The 15,702-nt window shown below is 48.2% G+C and overlaps 1 protein-coding gene and 1 non-coding gene across 2 annotated transcripts; both read left to right on the plus strand.

The window, feature by feature from the left end:
• The first annotated feature begins 5,457 nt into the window (after positions 1 to 5,457).
• TRNAC-GCA lies at positions 5,458 to 5,529 on the plus strand. The gene has a single exon. It is a non-coding gene; the product is annotated as a tRNA-Cys (tRNA).
• Positions 5,530 to 8,550: 3,021 nt separating this feature from the next.
• Positions 8,551 to 14,354, plus strand: LOC119863736 (maestro heat-like repeat family member 5). Its single transcript, XM_043504754.1, has 3 exons — positions 8,551 to 9,063; positions 12,589 to 12,738; positions 14,196 to 14,354. The coding sequence occupies exons 1-3, from the start codon at positions 8,920 to 8,922 to the stop codon at positions 14,352 to 14,354; spliced, it is 453 nt and encodes a 150-aa protein (XP_043360689.1). The 5' UTR covers positions 8,551 to 8,919.
• Positions 14,355 to 15,702: the final 1,348 nt, after the last annotated feature.

Below are 15,702 nucleotides of genomic sequence, written 5' to 3' on the forward strand. Positions count from 1 at the left end.
AAATCTTGGTGGGACTTCCTGGCACTGCATTGGTTTGCACAAGAGTTTGTCTTTTTCCTACTGCTGGGTTCCTCATGCCCACTCAAGGAAGGTCTTTGATCCAGCTGGCTTGACAGGATGGACCCATGCAATAGTTTGGGGTCCCACAACTTGAGTGTCTTGATAGAGATACCTGAAGTTCTGCGGGTTGTGGTTTTTTCTGCATCACCTGATGCTGACAGGCTTTTGCCATTGCACTTGTCTCCACGCTTTTCCTCTTGCCCACCTCATCCTTAAAAGAAGGAGCACCATGGCCAGGCTTCAAAATCAGGGGAAAGAACCAGGAGCAAGAGTCACGGGCTGGAGTCCAGCACCACTTTCTTCCTCTGGGCACCTACAACAGGGGTGGCTGGGGCTGACAGCTCTAAGGGGAGGCTTCAACACCATCGAGCTCCAGAAGGTGGGGCAAGAGGAGGGGAGACCATGCCTAATTGTGGCCTGCAGACAGCTACAAAGACACCCGGCCGATCGGCTCCCCGCCTCCTGGCGCTTCAAATACCCACTGCAGGCCAACCGCAGACCAGCACATGGGGTGTCTGCTGGCGTTCTGTGGCCAGCATCAGAATGTTGTAGGAAAGCAGGGCCAGCCCCTAGTGCGGGCTCTTACCGTTCCCACTCAAGACGCTCATTTTGGTAGGAGATTTTTCACCAAGCAGCTTTTCACCAACTGGCGAGAAGCAGAGAAATACCCAGGGCTCCAAAGGTGCTAATTAATCAGCCCCCTGAAGCACAGGGACAGGCACAGATTAGGAGGAGGGAGACTTCTCTACACACTAACCCAGGCATCCACCCACTTTCTTTGGCATGCTTGGAAGCCCAGAGGCTAGACTGAGACTATCTAGGACTCACATGCCAGTCTTTGCTTTCCCTGGCCCACCTGGAGCCTGAGCCTTTGGCCAAGGGTTTTCAGCCAAAGTGAAAACTAAGGAAGCAGAACTATGGGACTCAAACCCTCAATCATTGACTCTTTATTTTTAGGTCACACAACGTTTTGAAGCATGTTTTTAGAACCATAAATGGATTCCATTGAGAGGACCCCTAAATTGTGGTTGAGATGCATAACCTTGTTCTTTCTTTCCCTCATTCCAGGTCAGCAAGAGAGTTGGGGGAGAGTCAGCAGCAGCTTGTAGCAGGGGAACATGGTGAAACACAGGAACCTCAGCTGTGGGTTTCACACAGGAAAAGGCAGGTAATTATTGTTGTGAATCTAGAGGGCCTGCTATGAGATGGCTGTCTGTTGCCCTCTTAATTCTGCATCACCCCTGTCCCTTACTCTTCTGCTTCACCCTCTATAATAGAAAGCAGCAAGAGAAGTGGAGTCATTGCCTCTTCATCATGTACACTGGAGAAACATTGTTGCTTACATCCTCCTTATTAAGAACATAGAACATAAGAATGGCCATACTGGATCAGACCAAAGGTCCATCTAGCCCAGTATCCTGTCTTCCAACAGTGGCCAGTTCAAGGTGCCCCAGAGGGAATGAACAGAATAGGTAATCATCAAGTGATCCATCCCATCGCCCATTCCCAGGTTCTGGCAATCAGAGGTTAAGGGGCACTATCCCTGCTCATCCTGGCTAATAGCTGTTGATGGACCTATTCTCCATGAATGTATCTAGTTCTTTTTTGAATCCCGCTATAGTTTTGGCCTTCACAACATCCCCTGGCAAGGAGTTCCACAGGTTCACTGTGCGTTGCATGAAAAAAACTTTTCCTTTTTTTCAAAAAAAGCCTGCTGCCTATTAATTTCATTTGGTAGCCCCTAGTTCTTGTGTTGTGAGAAGGAGTAAATAACACTTCCTTATTTACTTTCCCCACACCCGTCATGATTTTAAAGACCTTTATCATATCATAGAATAATAGAATCATAGAAGATTAGGGTTGGAAGAGACCTCAGGAGGTAATCTAGTCCAACCCCTTGCTCAAAGCAGGACCAACACCATAGATTCATAGATTCATAGATACTAAGGTCAGAAGGGACCATTCTGATCATCTAGTCCGACCTCCTGCACAGCGCAGGCCACAGAATCTCACCCACCCACTCCTACGAAAAACCTCACCTATGTCTGAGCTATTGAAGTCCTTAAATCATGGTTTAAAGACTTCAAGGAGCAGAGAAGCCTCCCTCAAGTGACCCATGCCCCATGCTACAGAGGAAGGCGAAAAACCTCCAGGGCCTCTCCAATCTGCCCTGGAGGAAAAATCCTTCCCGACCCCAAATATGGCGATCAGCTAAACCCTAGCATATGGGCAAGATTCACCAGCCAGATACCAACTAAATCCCCCCTGAGTTATCTCTTTTTCAAGCTGAAAAGTCCTAGTCTTATTAATCTCTCCTCATACAGCAGCTGCTCCATGCCCGTAATCATTTTGTTGCCCTTTTCTGAACCTTTTCCAAGTCCAATATATCTTTTTTGAGATGGGGTGACCACATTTACATGCAGTATTCAAGATGTGGGCATACCATGGATTTATAGAGACAATATGATATTTTCTGACTTATTATCTATCCCTTTCTTAATGATCCCCAACATTCTGTTTGCTTTTTTGACTGCCGCTGCACATTGAGTGGATGATTTCAGAGAACTATCCACAGTGACTCCAAGATCTCTTTCTTGAGTGGTAACAGCTAATTTAGACCCCATCATTTTATATGTGTAGTTAGGATTATGTTTTCCAATGTGCATTACTTTGCATTTATCAACATTAAATTTCATCTGCCATTTTGTTGCCCAGTCACCCAGTTTTGAGAGATCCTTTTGTAACTCTTTGCAGTCTGCCTGGGACTCTTTGCAGTCTGCCAGGAGTGGAGCAGGGTGGTCCTCCTTCCCCCCCCTCCTCCTGTGGGGGCTGGCCTAAGCCCCAGTTGCATCCCCAGGAATGTTCCCCCAGGCCAACTTGGGGGTGAACCCCACAGATTGGGACCTCTGACCTAGATAATTGTTTAACAAATAGGGGAAACTGAGGTACACACAAAATGCATACAAAACGTTCAAAAATCCCACTTCATCACAGGGGTGTCATAGGGTCTGAGCTGGGCAACAGCACAGACGAAGTGGGGAGGTTTCTCTTTGGAAAAATTAAACTGCAAAACCTCTCCCTGTGTTCCAGCAAAAGCCTCTCATTTATCCCTTAACCACCCCACCCCGCCATGAAAACCTCCACCGCTGCCCTGGAATTCAGAGACCCCCCTCACCAATGCAGATTTTTAACTTTTCTTACTTTTCCCTGGCGTCCTACAAATCTTTTTCCCATCAAAATGATCAAGGACATTTATAATGAGAAAAAGAAAACACACTAAACCAAAACCATAGAAACCCCCACCAATCTCCCCACCACACACAATTTGGGTCTGAATTTTTCTACTGAAATTTTGCAGCAATAGACCTCAGACCTCTATTGTCCATAAAACAAATGCAGACCTCCCATGCAGTAACTAAGACTTCTACTACAGAGCCTCCAAAGCTCTAGCTTCTCTTGTGAGATTTCCAGCTGCCCAATACAGCTGCTATTCCAGGGGAGCAATTCTTGTTTCCAGTAAGCATTTTTCTCAGCCTCGTTCTGTGCATCACAGGTTTCTCTAGTGAATAGTTCTATGGTCCAGTGATCCTCATTCAAAGCAAGTTAGAACCTGAGAATCCTTGTCCTTTTCCAGGCTGTGGGAGGGGAGACTTTTAAAAATGCTCTCTGAGCTATTGTACATGACTAAGTAAAAAGAAAAGGCCCTATTTCCCCTCTGCTTCAGGGGCTGGGTTTACTGTTTGAATTCCATATTTCAGATAACTTCAGTGCTGGGCATTCTGATTATTTATCAGTTTATCTGGAATTGCAGCTTTTATTTCTCAACAGCTGTGATGGCTGAGTGGTTAAGGTGTTGGATTTGAAATCCACTGGGGGTTTCCCTTATGCAGGTTTAAATCCTGCTCACTGTGAAGACCGAGTTTCAGATGTACTTTCACTTTCATGGAACAATAAATCTGTACAACCTTCTGATATATTCTCAATTCATCCCCCTCCCAAGGAAACCCTATTCTGCTATCTTAAGCTGTCATGGAATAAAAGAGAAGGTTGTCTCATGGATCAGTAACTGTTTCTGAGATATTCCAGGGTAGGAATAAATGGTCAGTTTTTAGGATGGAGAGAGGTAAATAGTGGTGTCCCCCAGGGGTCTGTACTGGGACCAGTACTGTTCAACATATTCATAAATTACCTGGAAAATTGGGTAAACAGTGAGATAGCCAAATTTGCAGATAATACAAATATAAACAAATACAAACTAAGATAGTTAAGTCCAAAACAGACTACAAAGAGGGGATCTCACAAAAGTGGGTGACTGACTGGGCAACAAAATGGCAGATGAAATTCAGTGCTGATAAATGCAAAATAATGCACACTGGAAAACAGAATCCCAACTATATATATAAAATCACAGAGTCTAAAATAGCTGTTGCCACTCAAGAAAGAAATCTTGGAGTCATTGAAGTCTTCCCACCCCTGCTTCACCCTCTTCCCTAAGTCCCAGCCCCACCTCTTCCCACCCCTGCTTTAAATAGGGGAAAGGAGTTTAAATAAACTGCAGACTAAATTTGTCATGGGGCTTGGTGTGATTTCTTTGTTATTGTTTTGGTGGCCTAACTTCTGATTGGACGTTATAAATAGTATAGGAAATTCTTCATTTAAAATTTACTGGTTATTTTCCCTATGCTAATACATTCCAGATTTTGAGATAGTTGAGAATAAGTCAACATATTTGCAGTTGCTAATCCATCCTTCCAGACCCTCAAACCTTCTAGATGACAATCTTTTTTTCCTTTTCCTGGGTTCTCTGGGAACAGAGGTTTATTGGTTTTAAGCTTGGCCCTATCTGTTCCCAGAGTCCAAATATTCTGTGCACAAAGGAGTGGGGTTATTAATGAAGCATTTTTGCAACTAGGCCCAAGCAATGACCAAAGAAAATAGAAATTGATCTTTGCTGTTTCCATGTCTATCCATTGGCAGAGGAGGCATGAGCTCCATGGGGTGAGAGTCAGGCTAGGAAATGTAGCCAGCGACTGTGCTAGGACGGGATAACAGATCTGGTGTATGAAGGTTTCTTGTTATAGAGCAAAAGGGGAGAAGCTGTGATGTGCTGTGTCCAAGAAAGGCTATGACAAAGGTGGAATCGGGATCCTGGTGCCTCTCCCCAAGGAAACCTCAGACAAAGCATCTCCTCTTGGACAGGAGCAGCAACTTTCATACTAGCAGTTAAAGCCAATTTTAAATTCATAAATTCATAGTTTCAAAGGCTCTAAGGCCAGAACGGATAGCCCTGATCATCTAGTCTGACCTCCTGCATAACACAGGCCCTAGAACTTCCCCAGAAGAATTCCTGTTTCACAGTGGTCCCATGTATCTTCACCTATGGCTGGGTCAAGTCATGAGGGTAGAGCTCAGTGGTAGAGTGTTTGACTGCAGATCAAACGGTCCTTGGTTCAAATCCAAGTGCTGTTTTTCTTAATAAACACCAGATTTAAACCAAACAAAAGGAAATATTTTTTTCCACACAATGCACAGTTAACCTGGGAATTCTTTGCCGGAGGATGTTGTGAAGGCCAAGACTATAACAGGGTTCAAAAATGAACTAGATTAATTCATGCAGAAGAGGTCCATTAATGGCTATTAGCCAGGAAAGGTATGGATGGTGTCCCTAGCCTCTGTTTGCCAGGAGCCGGGAATGAGCAACAGAAATGGATCACTTGATGATTACCTATTCATTCCCTCTGGGGCACCTGGCACAGAAGACAGGATACTGGCCTAGATGGACCTTTGGTTTGACTCAGTATGGCCAGTCTTTTGTTCCTTATGTTCTTGGTTGGATGAACCAGTCCTGGCTATTAGAGGAGCAGATGGCTTCAAAAGACCACTGTCTTGGATCTGGGAATCCTGGGCAGACTAATTCCCTTCCTTTAAAGAATGACAGAAAACCCCTTTCCTCCTTCTTTCTATTCCATACTTCGTTCCTTTTTCAGAGACTCACCTCTAGGGAGCACAGAGAGATCCATGTGCACAAAGTGCTCGTCCAACCTGCAGCAATTGAGGCCTGCTCTGTCCTCAGCCAGCAAGAGCAGGCCTTGCCAGAGAAGCCTATGAGAAGCAAATGCTCATGGACCATCCTGTCAGGCATGAAAAGACTGTGTGTGTGGCCAACCTGACAACTCGATGGCTGATAGCGATAAGGAGAGAACAGCTTCCTCTCCAAGAAGGTGGACGCACTTAGGTTCATAGATTCATAGATTCATAGATACTAAGGTCAGAAGGGACCATTCTGATCATCTAGTCCGACCTCCTGCACAGCGCAGGCCACAGAATCTCACCCACCCACTCCTATGAAAACCTCACCTATGTCTGAGCTTAAATCCTTAAATCATGGTTTAAGACTTCAAGGAGCAGAGAAGCCTCCCTCAAGTGACCCATGCCCCATGCTACAGAGGAAGGCGAAAAACCTCCAGGGCCTCTCCAATCTGCCCTGGAGGAAAATTCCTTCCCGACCCCAAATATGGCGATCAGCTGAACCCTGAGCATATGGGCAAGATTCACCAGCCAGATACTACAAAAATTCTTTCCTGAGTAACTCAGATCCCATCCATCTAATATCCCATCTCAGGGATTTACCCTGAATATTTAAAGATCAATTACTTACCAAAATCCCATTATCCCATCATACCATCTCCTCCATAAACTTATCAAGTAGAATCTTAAAGCCAGATAGATCTTTTGCCCCCACTGCTTCCCTTGGAAGTTTATTCCAAAATTTCACTCCTCTGATGGTTAAAAACCTTCATCTGATTTCAAGTCTAAACTTCCTGGTGGCCAGTTTATACCCATTTGTTCTTGTGTCCACATTGGCGCTGAGCTTAAATAATTCCTCTCCCTCTCCTGTATTTATCCCTCTGATATATTTATAGAGAGCAATCGTATCTCCCCTCAACCTTCTTTTAGTTAGGCTAAACAAGCCAAGCTCCTTAAGTCTCCTTTCATAAGACAAGTTTTCCATTCCTCGGATCATCCTAGTAGCCCTTCTCTGTACCTGCTCCAGTTTGAATTCATCCTTTTTAAACGTGGGAGACCAGAACTGCACACAGTATTCTAGGTGAGGTCTCACCAGTGCCTTGTATAATGGTATTAAAACTTCCTTATCCCTACTGGAAATGCCTCTCCTGATGCATCCCAAAACCGCATTAGCTTTTTTCACAGCCATATCACATTGACAGCTCATAGTCATCCTATGATCAACCAATACTCCAAGGTCCTTCTCCTCTTCCATTACTTCTAATTGATGCGTCCCCAACTTATAACTAAAGTTCTTGTTATTAATCCCTAAATGCATAACCTTACACTTCTCACTATTAAATTTCATCCTATTACTATTACTCCAGTTTACAAGGTAATCCAGATCCTCCTGTATAATATCCCGATCCTTCTCTGAATTGGCAATACCTCCCAGCTTTGTATCATCTGCAAACTTCATTAGCACACTCCCACTTTTTGTGCCAAGGTCAGTAATAAAAAGATTAAATAAGATTGGTCCCAAAACCGATCACTGAGGAACTCCACTGGTAACCTCCCTCCAGCCTGACAGTTCGCCTTTCAGTAGGACCCGTTGCAGTCTCCCCTTTAACCAATTCCTTATCCACCTTTTGATGTTCATATTGATCCCCATCTTCTCCAATTTAACTAATAATTCCCCATGTGGCACGGTATCAAATGCCTTACTGAAATCTAGGTAAATTAGATCCACTGCATTTCCTTTCTCTAAAAAATCTGTTACTTTTTCAAAAAAGGAGATTAGGTTGGTTTGGCACGATCTACCTTTTGTAAAACCATGTTGTATTTTGTCCCATTTATCATTGACTTCAATGTCCTTAACTAATTTCTCCTTCAAAATTTTTTCCAGGACCTTGCATACTACAGATGTCAAACTAACTGGCCTGTAGTTACCCGGATCACTTTTTTTTCCTTTCTTAAAAATAGGAACTATATTAGCAATTCTCCAATCATTCGGTACTACTCCTGAGTTTACAGATTCATTAAAAATTCTTGCTAATGGGCTTGCAATTTCAGGTGCCAATTCCATGTCCCTGAAGAAGAAAGCAGCTGAGAACCAGCTGAGAACCAGGTGTAGGCATAGGAGGTGAAGCTGCAGGAGAGTACAGACAAAGTCAAACTGGATCTTACAGGTGAGGATTCAATCCACATGGTTTGCGAGGAGCATGTGAGGAATATTCACACCAGTCACTCTACAAGCTTTATACATCAGGGCCGTCTCATAGGACAGTGATGGGTACCTCAGACTCTGGAATCCATTTAGTGCCAGATCCTCTGGGATAGGATGTCAGAGGACTATTGCTGAGGTGGGGAGAGCTGACAATGTCAGGTCGCCTCTGGGGTCTGGCACTGTGGGGTGGGGAGTAGTAACATTTCTCCAGGCTGTAAGGGGAACAGAGAGGCTGGACTTTGTAGGAAATAATTTCTTTTCTCCTGGATCGGGTCCGTTTCATCAGTAAAATGCTCCAGAAGTCTCAGAAGGTCAGAGCTGGGAACCGTACCAGAGCTGAGTCATTACTTCTTGGGGGGTTAAATGCAAAATGAAGCCTGTTGCCCATCACTGACAGGAAAGGAGTGCAAGAGGAGGGGAAGAGTAGAATACACCATTGAAAAGAAACCAGGCCCTAGGTAAGAGGAAGCCTCATGTGGTAAAAGCCTCCAGCTAAGAGTCATGAGATCAGAGTTCTCTGCTTAGCTCTGCCAACAACCTTCAGTCTGACCTGGGGCAATTCGCTTCAGGGCTCTGTGCCCAACTTCCATCCTCTGGAAACCAGGGATAAGACATGGAAAAGCAAAATGTTAAGAATGTTTCTTTCTGCTCCAGGGACAAAGAAAGAGCCGTCTGAGACGAAGGGGAAGTGGGAAAAAGGGAGCTCAGAAGAGCAGGAAGAAGAGCGCGCTCCCATCCCCACATTAACAAGCAGCTCCCATATGACGATGGTAATGACGCTTTGTGACTGAGATAATGGAAAGCATCCCCTGCTGTGTGTATTAATATCTCCTGGTGCTGGTATCTCTGACAGGAGAACTACCTGCCCCTTGCTCAGGGAGCTGAAAAGAAACACTCTTGAAGTGTGATCAACTCCAGCCAGTCTTTACAAGTTTATCTGGGTTGCTTGAATGAGGCCCAGATTGACAAAGGGATTTAGGCACCTAAAGAAGTACGGAGGTGCTTAGTGGGATTCGCAGAAGTGCCAGACTCAGGTGCCTGATTCTGATGCACTTTCCATGGGACACAGGCACTGCTGAAAATCATACAAGGCCCATCCCTGCGCTTGTAGGTGTAACCCACATATCTCCTGGGTGTGGTGTTCTGTCCCATTTAGTGACACCAGGACCACTTAGAGACAGGGAAAATGTGAGTCATAGAATCATAGAATATCAGGGTTGGAAGGGGCCCCCGGAGGTCATCTAATCCAACCCCCTGCTCAAAGCAGGACCAATCCCCAACTAAATCATCCCAGCCAGGGCTTTGTTAAGCCTGATCTTAAAAACCTCTAAGGAAGGAGATTCCACCACCTCCCTAGGTAATACATTCCAGTGCTTCACCACCCTCCTAGTGAAAAAGTTTTTCCTAATATCCAACCTAAACCTCCGCACTGCATCTTGAGACCATTACTCCTTGTTCTGTCATCTGCTACCACTGAGAATAGTTTAGATCCATCCTCTTTGGAACCCCCTTTCAGGTAGTTGAAAGCAGCTATCAAATCCCCCCTCATTCTTCTCTTCTGCAGACTAAATAATCCCAGTTCTCTCAGCCTCTCCTCATAAGTCATGTGCTCCAGCCTCCTAATAATTTTTGTTGCCCTCCGCTGGATTCTTTCCAATTTTTTCACATCCTTCTTGTAGTATGGGGCCCAAAACTGGATGCAATACTGGAGATGAGGCCTCACCAATGCCAAATAGAGGGGAATGGTCACGTCCCTCAATCTGCTGGCAATGCTTCTACTTATATAGCCCAAAATGCCGTTAGCCTTCTTGGCAATAAGGGCACACTGTTGACTCCTGTCCAGCTTCTCGTCCACTGTAACCCCTAGGTCCTTTTCCACAGAACTAATGCCTAGCCACTTAGTCCCTAGTCTGTAGCGGTGCATGGGATTCTTCTGTCCTAAGTGCAGGACTCTGCACTTGTCCTTGTTGAAGCTCATCAGATTTCTTTTGGCCCAATCCTCTAATTTGTCTAGGTCCCTCTGTATCCTCTCCCTATCCTCCAGCGTATCTACCACTTCTCCCAGTTTAGTGTCCTCTGCAAACTTGCTGAGGGTGCAATCCACACCATCCTCCAGATCATTAATGAAGATATTGAACAAAACCGGCCCCAGGACCGACCCTTGGGTCAGTCCGCTTGATACCGGCTGCCAACTAGACATGGAGCCATTGATCACTACCCGTTGAGCCTGATGATCTAGCCAGATTTCTATTCACCTTATAGTCCATTCATCCAGCCCATACTTCTTTAACTTGCTGGCAAGAATACTGGGGGAGACAATATCAAAAACTTTGCTAAAGTCAAGAAATAACACGTCCACTGTTTTCCCCTCATCCACAGAGCCAGTTATCTCATCATAGAAGGCAGTTAGGTTAGTCAGGCATGCCTTGCCCTTGGTGAATCCATGCTCACTGTTCCTGATCTCATTCCTCTCCTCAAAGTGTTTCAAAATTGATTCCTTGAGGACCTGGTCCATGATTTGCTCTATAGCCTCAGCTAATAGTCAGTTGGGTTTTAGTTCATGCGGTAGAGCAGAGGTGGGCAAACTATGGCCCATGGGCCACATCCAGCCTGCGAGACCCTCCTGCCCGGCCCCTGAGCTCCTGACCCGGGAGGCTCGCCCCCAGCCCCTCCCCTGCTGTTCCCCCTCCCCTGCAACCTCAGCTCACTGCACTGCCGATGCGATGGTCTGGGCAGGGGGCTGCGAGCTCCTGGGGCAGCGCAGTTGCAGAGCCACTGCCTGACCTGGGGCTCTGTACTGCATGACCCAGCTGTAGTGCCGCCAGCCACTGGTGCTCCAGCGCGGTAACGGGGCAGGGAGCAGGGGGGGTTGGATAAAGGGCAGGGGAGTTTGAGGAGATGGGCAGGGGCCGGGGGTGTGGATAGGGGTTGGGGCGGTCAGAAGGCGGGAAATGGGGGGGGTTGAATGGGGCAGGGCTCCTGCGGGAGCAGTCAGGAATGAGAGGAGGGGTTGGGTGCGGTGGTGGGGGGCAGTCAGAGGCAGGGGATCCGGGAGCGATCAGGGGACAGGGAACAGGGGGTGGTGGATGGGGCAGGAGTCCCGGGGGGGGCCGTCAGGGGGCGAGAAGTGTGGGAGGAGTCAGATAGGGGTCAGGGGCCAGGCCACATCTGGCTGTTTGGGGAGACACAGCCTCCCCTAACTGGCCCTCCATACAATTTTGGAAACTCGATGTGGCCCTCAGGTCAAAAAGTTTGCCCGCCCCTGTGGTAGAGGCTCCTGCACTAAGCTCCTGAGGTCCCAGGTTCGATCCCACGTGCCAACATCTGGGCTGTGTTGGAGTTACAAAGGCACCTAGAGGCCTTTGTAACTCTTGCTGTTAGTGACAGAGCACCCTGCAGCACATACAAAAGTCTGCAACTCTGGGAGCTTCTGACGTGCCGGGGGGCTGGAGTATGTATGCGAGTCTGCCACTCCGGTGTGCTCTACTGCGTCCTCAGCTGCTGGCATCCAGGACAGATGCTGCGAATCCAGCGCCACACAAGCCAGCTGCAGTAATACTCAGGGGGTGCCCTGAGACACCAGGAAAAAGGCCTCCAGCACCCAAGGCTCTGGGTTTAGGTGACCCTGGAACCAGGCCCCTAGAGTAACATTGTGCCCAGTGAGTTCTGACCCACAGGGGTCTGGCCCCAGAGGCCCACGGTTTGAGATTCTCTTCAGCCAGGCAAACTCGCTCCTTCAGTCTAAGCTACTTTCTCTCCTGCCGGCGATTCCTGCCTGTTTTCTGGCAGCACCACACGCTGCGGGGTGGGGAAGGGAGAGGCCGTTTCTGTTTGGGCCCTATTCTCATTCCTTTCCTCGCAGATACTGTGGGCTGCCAGAGTTGCTGAGCCAATCTGCTCAGGCTCTCGGGGTGGGATGGGACATGGGGCAGGTTCTCCAGTGACCCCTCAGCTATACTCAAGGAGCAACTCAAATGGGCTTTGCAGGACATTGAGGCTTTCTCAGCAATAGCTGGGCTTCCTGGGAGGAGGGGTGAGCGAGGGAGGAAATGGGGTGACCCTTGGGGTCCCAGCACTGCCCGAGAGGCTCCCGTCTCTTCTCAGGAGAAGGGGCCAGAGAGCGGACAAAAGGCTGAGGAAACCTTGGCACCTGTGGAGGCTTTTTAAGAAAAGGGCTCAGCCGGAGTCTCCAGGCTCCCGCGGCGCTGCCAGCCTCCCCCGGGGACAGACGGTTCCAGGGCAGCTGCCCTAGGGAAATACTCAGTCCCAAGAGGCTTTGTCCCTGTTCATTGCAGACCCGCGGGGAGCAGCCTTCCTCAGCCCCGCTCCACGCCCTGCTGCTGACAGCCGTGCAGGGTCTGACAACACCCACCCTGGAGAGATTTAGAGCCGCAGAGGAGGAGCTGAGGACCATCGTATCTCTCCACGGAGACAAGATGGAGAGAGTAAGAGACGCCCGCAGTGGGGCAGGGGGATGCTGCGCAGAGAGGGGGATGGAGAATTGCCTCTCCTAGGAAACCGTTCCTGGGACACACGAGCATGGTGCTTTGAAGGTTGGCTCAGCCCCTTGCCATTCATCGCTTGGCCGCGGGGATCCGCAGCGTCAGGTTTTTAAAGTGTTCTCTGCCCGCTGGAGCTCTGACACTTCCCTGAGGACCACCCAGCCGCACTGAAGGTGTGTGACAGCCCCAGCCCTGGCAAGGCAGCACTTACCTAGTCTACTGACAAGCCTCCACATTAGGCTCCAGGAGCAGACATGGTTTCCTCAGACATGCCGCAAGGCCTTGTTTTCCAGCTGAAGTATCAGGAAGAATTTGGCCTTGCACTTCTCTCTCTGTCTCTCTCAAGCTTTCATCCTATTGCCCATCCCCACAGAATCTGAGTGCCTGCTCCATGAATTAGACTGGCCTATGGAGGTTTCTGGAAGATGTCATTTCTACATCCCCTGGGTAGGAGGCTCTCAGTGTCATTTACTCCCCCTGATTAATGACGCTCCACCGCCCTCCTGGGAGGTCGGAATTCTACCCATTTGACACTTGGGGAATCTGAAGCCCAGAGAGCTCTTTGAATTGCCCAAGCTGGCGCAGCTTATTGAGAAAGGAATAGGGTCCACGTTCCCTACAGTCCTTTAAACGTTGCCTTTAATCGCTCGGCCTGGAAATAGGTGACATTCCTTCCCTTCTCCAAAGACCGCCTGCATGTGGCGCGTAAGTGCAGACTTATTCCCCTCCTGGGCTTTGGCTTTCCTGGAAACTCTGAGACTAATAAACGAACAGAATCCTCAACCTGAACTTCCTCCCCAGCCTGCCTGTTCCTAGGGTTTCCTCTAGGTCATCCCTGTCTCTGGCCGAGTTCCTTGTTTCCAACAGGTCCCAGCGGGAAGTTAACAAATGGCCCCTCAATCAGCAGATTGATTTGTGCAGCACTCTCACTTCTGCTAGCAGAACAGGTCAACAGAATCCTCCACGCAGGGTTGTAGCTCCTGCTCCTTGTTCGAGAGAGGCAAGAGCAATGACCAATTCCTCATGAAAGAGCCCTAGGGGGTGGCTTGTACCTTTCAGGTCTGTCTACCCTGTGTTGCAAACTCTGCAGCAGGAGTCTTAAAGTCCCCTGGGCCTATGGACTTGGGCTCCCAGGGCTGGCATTGTGGGGCCAAAACAGCAATGCAAACTTGTCTGGGCTTGGGCTGGAACTTGATCTCTGAAGCCCAGGGAAGAGGGGAGCTTCAGACCTCAGGAAGGCTGGGGTTCCTGGACTTGTCAAAGCCTTTTTCTTCAGATTATGGAGGAGCCAAAATGGGCAACTGAGGTCAGAGGCGGCTTGCAGGGCTGCCAGGAGGGGTCTCCTGGAAGGAGCCCACTCATTGATAAATCCATCCCTCAACTTCTTGGCATTCTTCCAGGTTGGAGACGTCGTGGGAGGGATCTTAATCTGGTTTGACAACGTCTGTGATCCCAGAGCCAGAAAAGCAGCGCTGAGGGCAACGGCCTTGCTGGCTCGCTCCCACCCCCAGGACGTGGTTCTAACCTGTGTGGCTCACATGCTGTCATCGCACAGATAGGGAGCTGCTCTGTTATCCCCTCAGTCCCTTATTTCTCTTCCTGCTCCTACTGGCAGGCCACAGGCTGGGAAGTGTCCATGGGGCTCACACAGTTGGAGAGAGTTTGCTGCTGTGCAGAGAGCTGTCCATGCTTCCTCAAAGGAGATGGCCAGGCCCAGACCCTGAGGAGCCAACCCCTCCTCCTGCCCTCCCTGGGATGGAGACGTGCCACTTTTCTGGAGAATTCCAGCATTGTCCTGATTTCTATGGGTCACCCCACTTCCTTTCAGATCCAGTACAGGGCCAATAAATGACTTTGAGGCTCACTCAACATCCACACATGACCAGAGTATAAATGCAGTGGAGCCTGCCTGAGTCTGCAGACAGCCAGCAATAATAGCTCTGAGAGGGGTGAGTGCCTCTTTTCATCTCAATATGTTGTAAACTCTGAGTCCTGCTGGTTATTGCTGATCACTTTGCAGAGTCATCAATCTGAGGTGTTTATAACACAATCCCCATGTTCCTAGGGGCCGTGAAAGCCAACTTGGACCCTAGCCAGAGATCAAAACTCTGGCTTTCCTTGGCATCTTCTGCAATGCAGTTCTGCACTGCCCATAGAGAAATCTGTGTCACATGGGAGAGCAAATTGAAGAGCAGCATGAAAAAAATTGAATTTCTTACCCGGTCCAGTTACCAGAGGAATACAGTGTTGGTTTTCATATTTCTTTGAGTGTTTGATTTGTAAACCTTTCAGGGTTGAATTCCTTGGAACAGCCACAGTGCTTTCCAGGGGCTGTGCTCACAAGCTATAGAAACTCGGCAGCATTGGCACAGAATTTCAGTCAAGCTTCCTGAAGACCTTGCTTCCAGGCCATTTGCTCTTGAGTTGTCCAATCTAGTTCTCAATGTTCCCAGGGCTTGACCAGCATGTCCGACCTTCCTCACCAAACTTGGAAGTCAAATGAGAAGTCTTTTGGATCCATCTGCAGTCTTCCTCTACAGATGCCTGCGGGGACCAGCCGCACTTAGATCAGCAAGAGTGGAGAGAAGAGAGAAGAGGGATTTCAATACTAGTTTCCTTCCATCTCTGTCACAATGGGCAGTACAATCTTCTCTTCCAAGCTCCTGAATCCTCTCCTATCAGGGCATGTTCTGATTCAGTGTCTGATTCAGTGTCCACCACACTGCAGTAGGATTGAGGTGCTTAGAGACACTTGGCCAAATGCTGGGTCTCAGTTACACCCCCAAATAGCCAGAGTAACTCCAATGAGGTCAGGCAAGTTTCTCAGGACTGATCCTAGCGTAACAGAGCAGAATTTTGCGGTCTGCAGTTTGTTGGTCACTCTGTGGTCAGTTCATGGTCGCTGTT

The sequence above is a fragment of the Dermochelys coriacea genome, chromosome 11 (genome assembly GCF_009764565.3).
Source record: "Dermochelys coriacea isolate rDerCor1 chromosome 11, rDerCor1.pri.v4, whole genome shotgun sequence".
In the NCBI taxonomy this organism is placed as follows: domain Eukaryota; kingdom Metazoa; phylum Chordata; order Testudines; family Dermochelyidae; genus Dermochelys; species Dermochelys coriacea.